At 44.5% G+C, this 15,555-nt stretch overlaps 1 protein-coding gene across 1 annotated transcript in view; it reads right to left on the bottom strand.

Annotated features, from left to right (window-relative positions):
- The window catches only part of LOC148508277 (IgGFc-binding protein-like), a 175,951-nt gene that overhangs the window by 59,914 nt on the left and 100,482 nt on the right, over positions 1-15,555 (bottom strand). Inside the window, exons 46-55 of the mRNA XM_088444705.1 lie at positions 13,443-13,714; positions 13,227-13,349; positions 11,994-12,235; positions 10,496-10,779; positions 10,076-10,353; positions 6,495-7,093; positions 5,832-6,405; positions 5,249-5,448; positions 4,785-5,165; positions 2,898-3,181 (exon numbers count right to left, since the gene is read on the bottom strand). Coding sequence (XP_088300831.1) covers positions 2,898-3,181; positions 4,785-5,165; positions 5,249-5,448; positions 5,832-6,405; positions 6,495-7,093; positions 10,076-10,353; positions 10,496-10,779; positions 11,994-12,235; positions 13,227-13,349; positions 13,443-13,714 — 3,237 coding nt within the window. The remainder of the gene's footprint in view (positions 1-2,897; positions 3,182-4,784; positions 5,166-5,248; positions 5,449-5,831; positions 6,406-6,494; positions 7,094-10,075; positions 10,354-10,495; positions 10,780-11,993; positions 12,236-13,226; positions 13,350-13,442; positions 13,715-15,555) is intronic.

Raw genomic sequence — 15,555 nt, 5'->3', positions numbered from 1 at the left:
AGCAGGCAGTGTGAGGTGCATGGGGTGAGCGAGGGAAGCAGGTAGTGTGTAGTGCAGGGGGTGAGAGAGGGAAGCAGGTAGTGTCAGGTGCAATGGGTGAGAGAAGGAAGCAGGTAGTGTGAGATGCAGGGGATGAGGGAGGGAAGCAGGTAGTGTGAGATGCAGTGGGTGAGAGAGGGAAGCATGTAGTGTCAGGTGCAGGGGTGAGAGAGGGAAGCAGGCAGTGTCAGCTGCAGTGTGTGAGAGAGGGAAGCAGGTAGTGTCAGGTGCAGGGATGAGAGAGGGAAGCAGGCAGTGTGAGGTGCAGTGGGTGAGAGAGGGAAGCAGGTAGTGTGAGGTGCAGTGGGTGAGAGGGAAGCAGGTTGTGTGAGGTGCAGTGGGTGAGAGAGGGAAGCAGGTAGTGTGAGGTGCAGTGGGTGGGAGAGGGAAGCAGTTAGTGTGAGATGCAGGGGTTGAGAGAGGGAAGCAGGCAGTGTGAGGTGCATGGGGTGAGAGAGGGAAGCAGGTAGTGTGTAGTGCAGGGGGAGAGAGAGGGAAGCAGGTAGTGTCAGGTGCAGTGGGTGAGAGAAGGAAACAGGCAGTGTGAGGTGCAGGGGGGAGATAGGGAAGCAGGTAGTGTGAGGTGCAGGGGATGAGGGAGGGAAGCAGGCAGTGTCAGGTGCAGTGGGTGAGAGAGGGAAGCAGGTAGTGAGAGGTGCAGTGGGTGAGAGAGGGAAGCAGGTAGTGTCAGGTGCAGGGGATGAGGGAGGGAAGCAGACAGTGTCAGGTGCAGTGAGTGAGAGAGGGAAGCAGGTAGTGTGAGGTGCAGTGGGTGAGAGAGGGAAGCAGGTAGTGTGAGGTGCAGTGGGTGGGAGAGGGAAGCAGTTAGTGTGAGGTGCAGTGGGTGATAGAGGGAAGCAGGTAGTGTGAGGTGCAGGGAATGAGAGAGGGAAGCAGGTAGTGTGAGGTGCAGAGGGTGAGAAAGGGAAGCAGGTAGTGTGAGGTGCAGGGGGGAGATAGGGAAGCAGGTAGTGTGAGGTGCAGGGAATGAGGGAGGGAAGCAGGCAGTGTCAGGTGCAGTGGGTGAGAGAGGGAAGCAGGTAGTGAGAGGTGCAGTGGGTGAGAGAGGGAAGCAGGTAGTGTCAGGTGCAGGGGATGAGGGAGGGAAGCAGACAGTGTCAGGTGCAGTGAGTGAGAGAGGGAAGCAGGTAGTGTGAGGTGCAGTGGGTGAGAGAGGGAAGCAGGTAGTGTGAGGTGCAGAGGGTGAGAGAGGGAAGCAGGTAGTGTGAGGTGCGGGGGGTGATAGAGGGAAGCAGGTAGTGTGAGGTGCAGGGAATGAGAGAGGGAAGCAGGTAGTGTGAGGTGCAGAGGGTGAGAGAGGGAAGCAGGTAGTGTGAGGTGCGGGGGGTGATAGAGGGAAGCAGGTAGTATGAGGTGCAGGGAATGAGAGAGGGAAGCAGGTAGTGTGAGTTGCAGTGGGTGAGAAAGGGAAGCAGGTAGTGTGAGGTGCGGGGGGTGATAGAGGGAAGCAGGTAGTGTGAGGTGCACGGGGTGTTAGAGGGAAGCAGGTAGTGTGAGGTGCAGGGGGTAGAAGAGGGAAGCAGGTAGTGTGAGGTGCAGTGGGTGAGAGAGGGAAGCAGGTAGTGTGAGGTGCAGTGGGTGGGAGATGGAAGCAGGTAGTGTGAGATGCAGGGGGTGAGAGAGGGAAGCAGGCAGTGTGGGGTGCATGGGGTGAGAGAGTGAAGCAGGTAGTTTGTAGTGCAAGGGGTGAGAGAGGGAAGCAGGTATTGTCAGGTGCAATGGGTGAGAGAAGGAAGCAGGTAGTGTGAGGTGCAGGGGATGAGGGAGGGAAGCAGGTAGTGTGAGGTGCAGTGGGTGAGAGAGGGAAGCAGGTAGTGTCAGGTGCAGGGGATGAGGGAGGGAAGCAGACAGTGTCAGGTGCAGTGGGTGAGAGAGGGAAGCAGGTAGTGTGAGGTGTAGTGGGTGAGAGAGGGAAGCAGGTAGTGTTAGGTGCAGGGGTGAGAGAGGGAAGAAGGCAGTGTCAGGTGCAGTGGGTAAGAGAGGGAAGCAGGTAGTGTGAGGTGCAGGGGATGAGAGAGGGAAGCAGGTAGTGTGAGGTGCAGGGAATGAGAGAGGGAAGCAGGTAGTGTGAGGTACAGGGGGTGAGAGAGGGAAGCAGGTAGTGTGAGGTGCGGAGGGTGATAGAGGGAAGCAGGTAGTGTGAGGTGCAGGGGGTGAGAGAGGGAAGCAGGTAGTGTGAGGTGCAGGGGTGAGAGAGGGAAGCAGGTAGTGTGAAGTGCAGGGGGTGAGAGAGGGAAGCAGGTAGTGTGAGTTGCAGGGGGTGAGAGAGGGAAGCAGGTAGTGTGAGGTGCAGGGGTTGAGAGAGGGAAGCAGGTAGTGTGAGGTGCGGGAGGTGAGAGAGGGAAGCAGGTAGTGTGAGGTGCAGGGGGTGAGAGAGGGAAGCAGGTAGTGTGAGGTACAGGGGGTAGAAGAGGGAAGCTGGTAGTGTGAGGTGCAGGGGTGGGGAAGAGGGTAGTTGGCAGTGAGAAGTGCAGGGGTTGAGATGGAAACAGTGCTGAATCTTATTATTAAAATCCCTAAAGCTTGGTGGGGAAGGTTCAATTAAAATTTCCATACCCCGACTTCAAAATTCCCACTGCTGAAAATATTAAGATTTGGATCTTTAACTAAGTATGAATACTCAGCCCATCTATATATTGAAGAAGCCATGAGCGAGAGATACTCTCACATTATACTAGGCAAAGGCATTATTACAGCAGGAATTTGTTAGCAATCCTAAAATTAGATGCTATGCAGAATTTCAGCAATTGAGATGAAGAATAAATCGCTACAAATAAATTATCTTGACTTAGAAATGTTTAGTTATAGCTTCTTAAGAGCACTATCCTGATACTTACGGCCATCCATCATCTGGGACTCTCCAACTGTTTCCAAAGTCATTCACATCAGTGACAATGCTGCCATCAGGTTTCATGAAATCATCATGGCGGTCATCATTGTAGGTGCCGCACAAGCCACACAATGCTCCTTTGTAGTTCTCCTTCACTCTAATAAATAGCTCATGATCCCCATTAAACTGAAGCTCGAGGCCAAAGTTCGTACTAACAGTAACATACTTGCCGCTTTGTGTAATGATTATGTCAGACACATTAGCAGGAAGAATAATGGAAACATTGTTGACCTTAAAAAAATTAAATATGAAAACATAATATTAGATGTAATAATAAACTACAGTAGTAGATAATGGTGCTCAAAAGAAGGCCCTGAAATGCCAAGTATCACCCGCTAAGGAGAGTATAAATACTGCAAAGTGGCAATCTGCATCTATCTATGATATTTTTCATTTGTAAAGTATTTGTTAATCTGTTGATTAATAACTATACTTATATTATGTGTATAGAGATTGCTGACTATGGTAAATAAGGGTCTTGTTCAGAGATAGTCGCAAATATCATTGCAGCTGCGATTTTGTATACACCGCAGATGTGCAAAAATATGCAAATGTGGTAGGAGCTGGGATTTGTGTTGAGACGCAAGCATCTGATGCAAGTAAGGTCTATTATCAAAACTCTGAGTAAGCCTAGGGTCATGCAGAATGGTCATCAGAAGTAAGACACTGGAGCCATTTTTACTGCATACAAGCTCGCAGTCGCAAGCTTTGACATGACGCCGAATCTTTACTTCCACACACAACCCCAATGCAGCTTACGTCGTTTATTATTATATTATTTCACATCTTTCCTAGTAGCCCTGCACTTATTCACAAGTATTAGGGTCCAATATATCTATGCAGAATTGTTCCCATTACACGAATTGCCCCTATCTTTACACCTCCTTTGTTTTCAATTCGCACTATCATCAATTCAAACCCCATTGTATGTGAACTTTCCATTCCCCATACCTACAGTAAAATGCCTAACCAAGACATTGCTATTACTTCAACACTTTCACCGTCCCACAGAAAAATGACTATGTCACCATTTCCCAATAGTACCAATAGCTATTTAAATGTATAAACATCAATTCAGATTATACTATTAAATTGTGACACAGGGCCTGTATCAGCAGTGAATGCAATTGCACTGCTGACTGCAGATTTCAGATTATCGGGAATCTGCGCATGCGCAGGACCCGTTCTGCGAGTGTGCAGAATGGGTCCAGCGTAGTCCAACACAGACCCTTGAATACCTCTGCCTGATTGACTGGCAGAGGCATTTAAGAGGCAGTGTAGGGGCTGGGTTGGCCGCCATTCTCACAAATGGGAGCGTGTCCGCCCTGTTTTCTGGGAATGGGCAGCCAAGGATTTCGAGGCTTATTTAGCTGGCCGGAAGCCTGGCGCAGTCCATCATCGCGACCATCGTCCACCAATGATCGCGATGGTGATCCCAGCCTGCGACCTCTGTAGCAGTACTTGGATTGCAAATGCAGCAGGGGGTGTCATACACCTCCTGCTGCATTTGCATTATAGCAAGGACGTAATTGCAAAGCTGTTTGCATGCACTAAACACTACAGTATATGCCTGCATGTAGCTTTGCAATTGCGATCCATGCTGAAAAAGGCCCACAGGGCTGATTTAGTTAATCACATCTTTGGGGACTTTGAAGAAAATATGTCAGGACCAAGCAGCGTTAAAACAAAGTAAATCTGAAGTTACAATTAAATGCCAGTGCCAGAGCCAGTTGCAGTACTTTGAAGATAAATATGGTAGGACAATAGGCCTCTGATAGTTTACTCAATCAAACAGCACTACACACACAACAATATATTGTGACACATAACGTACATTTACAATGTTGTTCTTTTCAATGAAGATCTCCAGTCCATCCACAGTGAGGGTGACAGAATTAATGGCGGTCCAGCTTGGGTTACCTCTGTGTTCATTGCGTGTGGTGACGCTATAGCTGTGTGATGTGTTAGCACATGTCTCAGTCACAGTGTAGGTACAAGCTCCCTGGAAGTGGTGGACTGTGCCATCAAAGGTGGTGTAATGGGGGTCTCCATAAATGTGGCAGGTTGCGGTGCTTGGCGGATAGCAGCCTAGTAACCCATCTTGAACCTTGCATATTTCATCTTCTTCACAGGATATTGGAATACAGATCACTGTGTCACTACCCAGACATATACAGTAGCCCTCACAGTTGCCTTTCCAGAACTGCTCTTCTTCCTGTAAACACGCAATATATATTACAGTTAATAAAGTTTACAGTTTTAGATTGTTAATATTAAAACCATTTGTTCCCCACTTACTTTATAATAAGTGCCATTGCGCACACAGCCACAAAATAACTCGGGAACACAAGTTCCACCACTGATGACGTAACCCTCATCACATTCACAGCCTTCTGAACATGGAATGCTGCAGTTCTCCGGGGTGTCTCGCTCTACACATGTTGCCGGACAGGCAGACGCACATGTGCTAAAGTGACTATCGGGCGGGCATTCAGGAGCTAAAATTACAGAGTTTGATCAATCAGACACAGATTGTATCGTACAGTTAGTAAAGCATTTCATATCTGTCTATCTAAAGCAATTTTAGAGTATAGATAAGTGGGTCGGTTTTGACTTGATTATTTTCACAATCTTATCGCAGTTCGGATCTGACATATTAGCTATCCACAACATGTGACAGCCAGATAGCCAATAAGATGATGTTTTCAAATCCAATTGTAACCGAGTCGAAACTCATCTCAAAATTGAATTGTAAAACGTGGGATATAATTCAACAGTAACAGAACAACCTAAACCAATAGATAATCAAATAATCACAAATATTTTACATGAGAAACTGATGTTTTGCTAATAGAAATAAAATTACACTTGAGATACTCACCGCAGAAGGTGCTGTTTCTCCAGGTAATAGATATACCTTCCTTCTGACAGGCATCAGCATAAGCTGATAACAAGCTGCACAGAGTTGCTGGATCTCCATCAAGAGCGCACATGTCAAAGACACAGCTGTCATAGAATCCCCCAGGACTAATGACAGAATTGCATATATAGAAAGGACCGTCCTTACTAATCAGCATCCCACAGAATGTATCACTTTTATATATATCCTCTGTCTCTGGTAGGCAAGGTGGAGGGGGTGATGGCTCAGGATCCCCAGGATAACAAAGTGGATCATCATCTTCTACCATCCAGCTCTGTCCAAGTTGTTCAGTTGTCTTTGCTTGTTCTCCATTTGGCATCATGAAATCATCTGATTTGCGCCCATTAAAGTTGCCGCACATTCCACAGGTGAGTTCTGCAAAATTACTTGGAACTTTCACATCCACAGAGGTATCTACATCATAAGCCACAGTCAGTCTGAAATCAGTCTGCAGACTAACATATTTTCCAGTCCAGCTCACGGTCACTGCTCCTTCAGCTAAGGTTACTGGGAGTGTAGTCCAGATCTCATTGACCTGTTACATATATATCAAGAAAATAAAATTAAAATCAATATAAAAGGTTTTTATGATCTTCTAGGAATCCATTAGATGTTCCTACTCACCAAAACACGGTCCCGCTCATTTCTCATTATTTGGACTTTTTGGCTGTAAACTTCAACAAGAACATGCTTTACATAAGATACTGTGGAAACTCCACGATGTTCATTCTTTGCTTGTATGTTGAAATAATGTGGAGAAGAAGAACTGTTGCAGACCTTGGCAAGGGTGTATGTGCATAGACCCATGAAATCGTGATTGACTCTGTCGAAAGTGTCATAATGGGGGTCATTATGAACCCTGCACACACCATATGTGAAGTAATAACAGCCAGGGACTCCGTTTGATATTCCACAATACTGGTTACTGGGACACATATCATCCCAGCAGGTTAAAGCACTTCCTGGTGAGGGGCATTTACATTTTGTAGAGCAAGTATCATCTGTCCAGAACTCAGAGTCTACAGGATAATGCTTATCATCTGCCCAACATCCACACTTGTCAGCTGGAACACACTTCTTGTCATAGAGGATATATCCTGAATCACAGATACAGGATTCAGTACACGGTAGGTGGCAGGTGGATGGGGATCCTGGATTGACGCAGGTAGCCGGACAGGCTGTTCCACAATGCTCATAGTGACTATTCGATGGACACTTCAGGGCTGCAAAAGAACACAGAACATGTTTATTCTTTTATATAATGAAAGATAGATAGACAGCCTTCTTCAATATCTTGTTCTTTTTGGCTTTGTCTAGTTACATCATGAGAAGACTAACTTTTTTTATGGATGTGGCAAACTTTGTTACACATTTTGTTAGCCACTGAACTCGTATATCAAAAAAAACAAGTGACAGCTGCTGTATTAATTTTCAATGGGAAAAGTGATATCAACTTCAATGGTGTGATCCGTATGCTGAAATACAGTTTGCTCCATCAGTAATGAAGAAGCCTTATGTGCATTTGGTGGGAGAATTCTACGGACTATGAGTGAAAATGTTTCAATATTACCCAAGTATCCCTCCAATGCTGCTCACCTGGGCATCTATTTGTAACTTTATAAGGATTAATATTGTTTATCTTTCCATTGTTTACACTATTTTAATTTGGAATTAAATAATCCATCATTAATATTTAGTTACTCTTAGACAATATATACAATAGTGCAAATCATTGACAGTGAAAGCTGTTGCTTTCCCTATTCATTTCATCTAGAAAGTATTTGTTTTACTAATAAAGCTGTACGTATTTGGGCTCAAGTACTAGTTCATTAAAGGAAAGGTTATAACATAGAAAATACTAATACTGCATGACATCTTATGTCCCCTTAATAGCTTATCAATATTAAATTCAGAGATGTTACATACAGCTCCGATGTTTGTTGAACTGTCCATGCGTAGGATTCACACTGAGCATGTGCAGATCGGATCCTTTGTCATCAGATGCAGTGCGGCTGCAGAATTTAGGTGAGTGACAGTCTGCAGCCATATAGGGTAGGGAGGTGGTGGAAACAGGGAGTGTTTTACAAAGTGGGGGTGTGACAGCCCCTGAGGCCAGGGTCTGCATCTTCCGACTCAACTTCAACGGCCCACATAGCGTGAATTCCATGGTCACCCCGAGTATCCTGAGGGTTACTCAGATGCCTAATGTACAAGCAGATGATCTGATCTGCGTCTTCAGATCAGAGGAGCCGGCAGGAGGCGTCTATTTATACATTGGCATTGGGACATTGGCATTTTATCACACAGCTGTTGCGTACAAAGACACAGCCGCTGTGTGATTAGGGAACTCTGATTCTGGCCTTATGTTTGTAGATTTGGTGACACAGGGCCTGATTCAGAGATGGACATAACTCCTATCACTACTGCCATCCTGTACTAAGTAGTTGTGTGAAAATTTGCAAATGTCATAGCCTTTGGAATTTGTATTGAGGGCGTTTCAAGTCCACCACTTGCGTACACAGACGAACCAATGGTTGCACATCGGTTGCAGTATCGATGTTCTGAGCAACCCTATGGTCACACAGATAATCCTTTGAAAGAAAACAACCGGGCCATTAACCACCCCATACCAAATTGTGGTCGCAGGCACAGACAGTCTGATCCTTAGTCCTCACTGTGACCACCGGTGGTAATGGAAAGTGGCCGGTGCGCAGTACAAAAATAATCGCTCAACGCTGCAAACATTGCCATTGTGTCCACCTCTTATTTAGGCCCACAACCTTGTGACATGAAGGTACAGAGAGGGGCAGAGAGAGATAGAGAGACACCTTTTGCTTTAATAGAACCAGCAATTCGGGTGCGAAGACATATTTCTCTTTTTCACATATATTAAACAGCCCATTAAAAAAAGTGCTGATTGTACAATGCATTGATGGTGAAGAGAGCATTATCACACACCTTGGCACATGGTAAGTATAAACACTGTTTTATCACAGGCTAAGTGACGCCAATAATGCGATATAATACAGCGCCAATTTCTGACAACATGCCAACAAGTGACAAGAAAATGTACAAAACAATAAATAAAAGCCATACATTATCTAAAGGACATTCACCTGATAGGTGCAGTATTCGGATCCATGCTCTCCCTCTGTGTGTGACCTCAATATCTGTTGTGTACCAGGTTGTCAGTCTGGCAGACATTTTATCTGACAGTTTATGCCCGGCATACCACTATTAGGGGAATTCAATATGGGTGCGAAAACTCAATTTTTGCGTTAATATCGCACCTATGATGTAATTATCGCAGGTTTTAGTTTTACACTGTATTCAATTTCAAAGACTTTTCGCAGGTTCTAAAAGTCTTTGAAAAAAAACGGGGATAACTTTTCACCACTGAATAGGTGGTGAAAAAAAGTGCAGAATTGGGGTTTAGGGGTGCAGGCTTAAAAAAAATAGCCTGCACCCCTGGGGATGACATTTAAAAAATAACTGTGTCAAAAAGTTACAAAAAAAAAAATAGGGACACCCCAAAAAATAATTTAAAAAATTGGAAAAAATTGTTTAACAATAGGGAAATAGGTTCAGGGCTATTCTGCAAGGATGCGGCAGGTGTTTTCTAGAATAGATTTATAGTGGCAGGTGCACAAATGCAGAATTTTTAAAAACTTACTTTAGGGACATCAAAATATGCTAGTACCCATTTTCATGTACCCCAAATTTGATGGGACCACTTAAAAAAATGAAAAAAATAACCTAAGTGCTCTGCTGCATCACTTCTTCAATGTCGGGAAAAAAGCACCTGCCGCAGCTGTTTAAATCCCCGACTTTCATTTGCAGGCTATAACGGGGGGACCCATAGTGATCCCCCATGTTTTTACAACTTTAGGGGGGTCCTACAATTTTTTTAAGGAAAATTTCGTAACTTTACGCAAATCCCACTTTGCAGGCTCCCGTTTTCGTTAGTTTCATATTGAATACGGGGATAAGCGGGCGCGCGCCCGATACTTTATCCCAGGTAAAAGCTCCGATATGAAACGTAAACTTCGACAACGAAGTTTACGTTTCATATTGAATTCCCCTCTATATATTTGTATAAAATATGTAAGAACTGCATTTGATGTGCTAGGTTTCATTAATCAACACAATAAATGAAATATTATTTTAAATAGTGAGAATAGTATGAAAATATATAGCTGACTTACGACAGAAAGTGTTATTTCTCCATGGATCGATTGTAACTCCATTAGACTGACAGGCCTCCGCATACGCCTGAAGGCTATCACACAGAAGTTCCATATCCAGATACAGTTCACACAGGTCATACGCACAATTAGTGACAAATACTTGTGGATCTATTACATCATGGCAATTTTTAAATGGGCCGTTCTTGTCAGTGATCATTCCACAGAAGCTGTTGCTGGCAATCATTTCCTTCTCATCCTCTGTACAATTTGAAGGATGTTCAACTCCTGGAGTGCATCTTTAATATAAATTGATGTCTGGTTATATTTTACCCAAAGCCCCTTTGACATACACAAGACGTCAATGACAATGTATAATACAGCACATAATTCATTATGAACACTGCCAAAATGTTAAGACTTAATATAACAAGGTCTCACCTGGTGTCATTGTCAACTTGCCAGCTGTTACCAAGACTGGCAGAATCTTGTTCTAATTTACCATCTGGATTTAGGAAATCATCAGTTGCATTTCCATTGAAATTTCCACAAAGTCCACAAACTTTACCGAAGTAAGCGCCTGAAAGTGTCACCTCCAATTTATGTTTCCCGTTAAACTTCACTTTTAGTCCAAAGCCTGTTGTCACCAGGACATTCGATCCACTTATGAATATGTCAGCATCAGGCAACAGATGATGCGGCAGAGTCACTACCTGTCCATTCACCTGTAAATGATACATTTTAGATAATGAAAAAATATAAATAGCTATAATTGTGGTGTATTTGGGGAGCTAGAAAAACTATGTGGGACAGTGTTGGCAATCTCTTCATGCCAAAACGGGTTGAAATGCCAGGTCGCTGGACCTGAGATATTTCAACTGGGGCCTTTTTACACATCACAATATCCCGGGTTACATATTCACCTGAAATAACCCAGGTTATTGCTGGCTGTGTGAAAGGGTTTTTTCTGTATTTATTATTGATTACCAGTTATTTCTATAGCGCACACATATTCCTCAGTGTTTTACAGAGAATATTTTGCTATACACATCAGTACCTGCCCCAGTGGACCTTACAATCTATGTTCCCTACCACATGCTCTAACACTTACACACTTGGGTTAATTTTTTGTTGGAAGCCAACTAACCTACCACTATATTTTTGGTGTGGGAGGAAACCAGAGCAACCGGAGGAAACCCACGCAAGCACAGGGAGAATATACACTACTCCACACAGTTAGGGTCGTAGGGGGAATCAAACCCACAACCTCAGTGCTGTGAGGCAGTAAATGCTAACCATTATACTTTCTGTGTGTATTAACTGCAGCTATTGCACCTATTGTGAGAGACATCTCAGTGATTGAACTTGCTGCCAACTTTAAAACAAAAAGTTAAAATAAAAAAAAAATACAAAATGTTCTAGTACGTTACATTTGGAATATATGTCTAATAAATTAAATCACCTTTAGAAACGTCTATAATTTAGATTTAGAAAGACGTTAACATAAATCAACATATTATATCTATATTCAATAATATTTACCATAGGCAAGCATGTTGTTGAGAATTCAACTAGCTCTCTTACCAATATACTGCTTGGATTGGCTACAGATTTATCGAACCTTTAAATATTGTCATAATCTGATTGCTTTTAGATTGGTTTAGCCCTATGAATGCCAAAGTGATCTACTGGTTGGTCCTAAGAATGTTCTTTGACTGTGATTGGCTACACATTGGTTCTGCCTTACCTACTTCAAAGTTTCCTTAACACTGCTAAAAAAAATAAAAAAATACAATAGATACTCATACTTAGATGCAATGCTGCTAACAAATTAACAAACAAACGAGAATAATTAAAAAGTAACTATTTTACTAAACGGTTTACTTATTCAACCAAATATACTGTACTGTGCTGTATAATAACACACATACTGACTGACCTTGACTACTCTGTCCTTCTCCAGTGTGATCCTGTTCCCGTACACATCTATATTGACGTATTTTAGATAGGACACCCTGGTGTTGCCATCCTTGTGCTCGTTGGCTCCTTCCACATTGAAGTCCGTCAGGTGTCCGTCAGCTTCACAGAGCTTAGATAAAGTATATGTGCAGGTCCCCATAAAGTCGTGGACTTGGTCGTCAAAGGTATAATAATGGGGGTCTCCTTGTACATCACAAATTCCTTGATGTAAAGATGAAAATATAAAAATGAAGGTGACAGACCTGCTTAAAGTTAAAAACAATCAATGGAATTTCTGTGTTCTAAGGGGGGAATTCAGTTAGCCCCGTTAAGTTGACTGGTGCTACAGTAATTGAATGCTGGCTCCTATTTAATTAGCCCCGCTTATTGGGGATTTCTTTTTGGGTCTCCTGAAACCTGAATAGAAATCTGCGTTAACCTTGCAGTTATCGGGTGATAACAGCTAGTCAACGCACAAATCCATGTACTTTACACAGATTCTGGACCCCATTTATCAACAATTCATAACCCCTTTAGCGCTTGCTAAAGAGATTATGTCAGGCATTGCTATGTAGGCCCCATTGCCTGCAATGGAGACCCAGTGGCGCCTTTCCGGCTTCAGCAAAGCCTTCCAGGCACTGTTGGGTCCCTGTGTCATGCACATGCGCATAACACCAGAGCCCTGTCACTGGTAGTGTTAGACTGCCAGCAGCCCAGCGGAGGACCTCGCTGTGGACAAGGACTTCACTGGAGAGCTATGTATTGTTATATACCAGTACATTTTTTGTGATAGTAAACGGAAAATGTCACTGGTGTTTAATATCGTTGATAAATGGGGGCCTCTGTGTGTTAATGCCCGATAACCAGTGTTAACACATTCATTTAATGGGCATTAACAAAGCTACTGGATGAAAAAGGTAGCCTAATTGAACAGGATCGGGCAATAAAGCCCGTGATTACCTCCCATTTTCACCCCCGATAATTTATTGGGGCTAATTTAATTCCTACCTATGTGTGATAATTACTGACAAACAAATAGAGTTTCTGTACTAAATTATAAATAATAGCACAAATGGCATCAGTGTGAGTAGTGACATTAGCATACTTATAATATTTTTTATGAATCATTCTCTCAGGTAATGATGAACACTAACATCTATAACAGATACAGTAATAGTTAGTACTATTTATCTAACAACTTAAGCTCATTTACCTATAATAACTGGAGCTGTAGGAACACTGGCAGATGTTGACAGTGGAGCTGAACTAATAGCAGGAGTTGCAGAAGATGTAGAAGTAGATATCCATGCTGGAGTTGTTGATGGTCTATTTGGATCTGAAGAAAGAAAAGAAAAGCACAGTTACCAGATCTAATACTGATGTTAACAAAAACTGAAACACATAAAATCAGAAAACACTTGCATCTTACCACAAACAGTATTATTTATCCAGTCTCCCAAAGAAACACCCATCCCTTCACAAGCTGCAGCATAAGACTCTAGAACATAGCAGAGCAGATCATCACTTCCACCTGTGAGACACTGATCATACACACAGCTCTCAAAGTACTGGTGCGGCCGTACATGCGCATGGCAAGGACTGAATGGGCCATTGTTTTGTCTAATGATCCAACATTTCAGTTCAGCCTCTTGTTGTATAGATGGAGGGCAGACCTGTGGTGGTGGAGGAGTAGAATCGCACCTAAAGAAAAAACACACAGAGTGTTTAGCATATAATACTTTACAATAAAGTAAGTTACTTGCATGAACTAATAAAATAAGTTACTTGCATGAACTAATAAAGTAAGTCACTTGCAAAATCCTCATCCCAGAATTCTTTCATATTACTAGTCCATTTAAATTTGTATGTGGGTCCTTATTACAGAGACATCTCCAGATATTGCTTTGTTCATAAAGATTACAATATATTGACTGAAATTTAACCAGTCCAGCGGCAAATCAAAAAGAATCATCAGCGGTGGCCTTTTAAATTTGGCGATGGCCGCTAGCCAATCATGTGGTTGCATCTGATTAGCAGCCAGTCCGTGCCATGATTAGTCCATCCCGATTCTCAATCCTAAGAGCCAACTGCCAGCTGAGGGACAGGGAGGAGGAAAAGGAAGACTCTGCCAGTGCCAATTCTGGACATGGAATTAGAGGTACAGAGGGTAAGAGAGGGAAGCAGGTAGTGTGAGGTGCAGTGGGTGAGAGAGGGAAGCAGGTAGTGTGAGGTGCAGGGGGTAGAAGAGGGAAGCAGGTAGTGTGAGGTGCAGGGGGTGAGAGAGGGAAGCAGGTAGTGTCAAGTGCAGGTGGTGGAAGAGGGAAGCAGGCAGTATGAGGTGCAGGGGGTGGGAGATTGAAGCAGGTAGTGTGAGGTGCAGTGGGTGGGAGAGGGAAGCAGGTAGTGTGAGGTGCAGGGGGTGGAAGAGGGAAGCAGGTAGTGTGAGGTGCAGGGGGTGGAAGAGGGAAGCAGGTAGTGTGAGGTGCAGTGGGTGGAAGAGGGAAGCAGGTAGTGTGAGCTGCAGTGGGTGGAAGAGGGAAGCAGGTAGTGAGAGGTGCAGGGGGTGGAAGAGGGAAGCAGGTAGTGTGAGGTGCAGGGGATGAGAGAGGGAAGCAGGTAGTGTGAGGTGCAGTGGGTGAGAGAGGGAAGCAGGCAGTGTGAGGTGCAGGAGATGAGAGAGGGAAGCAGGTAGTGTGAGGTGCAGGAGGTGAGAGAGGGAAGCAGGTAGTGTGAGGTACAGGAGGTGAGAGAGGGAAGCAGGTAGTATGAGCTGCAGTGGGTGAGAGAGGTGAGAGAGGGAATCAGGTAGTGTGAGGTGCAGGAGGTGAGAGAGGGAAGCAGGTAGTGTGAGGTGCAGGAGATGAGAGAGGGAAGCAGGTAGTGTGAGGTGCAGGAGGTGAGAGAGGGAAGCAGGTAGTGTGAGGTGCAGTGGGTGAGAGAGGAAAGCAGGTAGTGTCAGGTGCAAGTGGGGAGAGAGGGAATCAGGTAGTGTGAGGTGCAGGAGTTGAGAGAGGGAAGCAGGTAGTGTGAGGTGCAGGGGGTGAGAGAGGGAAGCAGGTAGTGTGAGGTGCAGGAGGTGAGAGAGGGAAGCAGGTAGTGTGAGGTGCAGGAGGTGAGAGAGGGAAGCAGGTAGTATGAGGTGCAGCAGGTGAGAGAGGGAAGCAGGAAGTGTGAGGTGCAGGAGGTGATAGAGGGAAGCAGGTAGTGTGAGGTGCAGGAGATGAGAGAGGGAAGCAGGAAGTGTGAGATACAGAGGGTGAGAGAGGGAAGCAGGTAGTATGAGGTGCAGTGGGTGAGAGAGGGAAGCAGGTAGTATGAGGTGCAGTGGGTGAGAGAGGGAAGCAGGTAGTGTGAGGTGCAGTGGGTGAGAGAGGGAAGCAGGTAGTGTAAGGTGCAGGGGGTGAGAGAGGGAAGCAGGTAGTGTGAGGTGCAGGGGAAGAGAGAGGGAAGCAGGTAGTGTGAGGTGCATTGGGTGAGAGAGGGAAGCAGGTAGTGTGAGGTGCAGTGGGTGAGAGAGGGAAGCAGGTTGTGTGAGGTGCAGT

Source organism: Taudactylus pleione, unplaced genomic scaffold, assembly GCF_031769625.1.
Source record: "Taudactylus pleione unplaced genomic scaffold, aTauple2 ptg000372l, whole genome shotgun sequence".
NCBI classification, from domain to species: Eukaryota; Metazoa; Chordata; class Amphibia; order Anura; family Myobatrachidae; genus Taudactylus; species Taudactylus pleione.
Note: the sequence above shows the minus strand (reverse complement) of the source record. Positions and strands in the feature narration are given on the sequence as shown.